Source organism: Nannochloropsis gaditana, assembly GCF_000240725.1.
Source record: "Nannochloropsis gaditana CCMP526 unplaced genomic scaffold scaffold1496, whole genome shotgun sequence".
NCBI classification, from domain to species: domain Eukaryota; class Eustigmatophyceae; order Eustigmatales; family Monodopsidaceae; genus Microchloropsis; species Microchloropsis gaditana.
In genome coordinates this window covers 1-1,585 of record NW_005802457.1, presented here as the reverse complement: position 1 = coordinate 1,585, position 1,585 = coordinate 1, and the positions used below count along the sequence as shown (strand labels likewise).

Genomic DNA, 1,585 nt, shown 5'->3' with positions numbered 1-1,585 from the left:
GCGTTCCACTCTGAACCCGCCGGGAGCGCCGCGTCCACCCCCTGACTGATCCTTGAGCTTGTTGTGGCGGCAATGGCCTTGACAGCTGACCCTGCCGCTCTCATTTCCTCCCCTCTCGGCCTCTGAGACCAGGCCTCCACGCCCAGCGCACTCCGGGAGAGGCATCCCGGGCACCGCCACGCCGCAAAACGCTTCCGGACATAATCTTCCCAGGCGACATGATCGCGGGAATAGGGGAGTGGCGGGGAGTTTCACACAGAACGTGTGGAAAGCTTCCGGCACCCCAGGCATACAAAGAAGTTGGGAGAGGTGCGCTGGGTCAGCTGACTCGCAGACGGCGCAGAGGCGGCTACCTGGGCCCAGAGGCACAGACCCCGTGCCGTGCCCGTCCCCACTGCGGCCGAGCGAGGGCAAGGACGAGGAGCCCCGCAGCGTCCGCCTCCCTTCGTTCTCCCCCCCTGCCCTTGGCTTTGGGCCTGGTCCTCCCCTCCCTCGTCCCCTCCCTCCATCCCTCCCTCCCCCGGGACCTGCGGGCGGTGGACGGGGATGATCTCCGCCAACCGCCCCAACCAGGCGACGGCGGCCTCCACCCGGTTGTTCCCCAGGGCAAGGGCCAGTTTGCTCGCGTCCTCCGCATAGCCTACCCTTCGCAAATGCTGGACGTGGTCAAAGTCGCTCGCGACCCGGTGCATCCTCCCCAGCTCCCACAGCCCCGCCCTCCGTCCCTCCTTTCCTCCCACCGGCCACACCTTCTCCGGGAGCGCCTCCCACAACCGGAGGGTCGTCGCGGAGTCATCCAGCCCGGCTGAGAGCCCAGGCCCCAAGCGTTCAAACTCCAATTCCATCGCGAAGCTGTCCTCCTCAAAATTCTGCTTGTACCGTTGCATGATATCAAAGGCATCCTTCCGAAGCTCCACCACGCCTTCCGTCAAAAACGCCGTGTGCCCCACGTAGCGGAAGAGGATCTTGCTCGCATCGTGCTCGTCGTGGCCGTACTTGCCGCCGAAACGGCCGATCAGGACGAAGTCCCCCAAGAGACGGGCCTCCACCTCCCGATAGAGACCCGTCTCCTCCTCCCAGGACTTGCTCGCGGCGGGGGCGGTCAGGGAGGAATACACCTGGACGGAGGAGACAAAGGGAAAGGGGGAGGCATGCTGGGGGGTCAATCCGCGTGGGAGGGCTTTTTTGGGGCTGTTCTCAACGGGTTCCCCGCCGTACCATCCTCGTCCACACCTCTGTCCCTCCTCCCCCCCCCCCCCCGAGACGCATGACAGCACCGCCCCTGTCGACCCCGGGCTCCTCCCCCCCGGTCCTGTACCTTGACACTGTCCGCGTTCCAGACGTCGATGCATGGCAAGTCCTCCACGGGGACGCCATCTATGCGCACGCTGAGCAGGCGCAAAGGATGCCGGTTCGGGAACTCGCCCAGGTCGTAGGCCTCGTCAAAGTGGGAGAAGAAGTTGACCATGGTGGGCGGGATCTTGCTCTTCACGTCTTCAAAGAGGGCCTTGCAACGCTTGTGGCAGAACAGCTTGAAGCCTTGGGGGGAAATAAGTGGAGGAAGGGAGGTAGGGAAGGAAGGCGG

At 64.9% G+C, this 1,585-nt stretch overlaps 1 protein-coding gene across 1 annotated transcript; it reads right to left on the bottom strand.

Annotated features, from left to right (window-relative positions):
* Nucleotides 1-666: 666 nt before the first annotated feature.
* NGA_0700000 (formin like protein) lies at nt 667-1,468 on the bottom strand (the record flags this gene model as incomplete). The annotated part of the gene is made up of 3 exons (XM_005852298.1): nt 667-693; nt 741-1,118; nt 1,319-1,468. 3 exons carry the CDS (start codon nt 1,466-1,468, stop codon nt 667-669), a joined length of 555 nt encoding a protein of 184 aa, XP_005852360.1.
* Between the last annotated feature and the right edge of the window lie 117 nt (nt 1,469-1,585).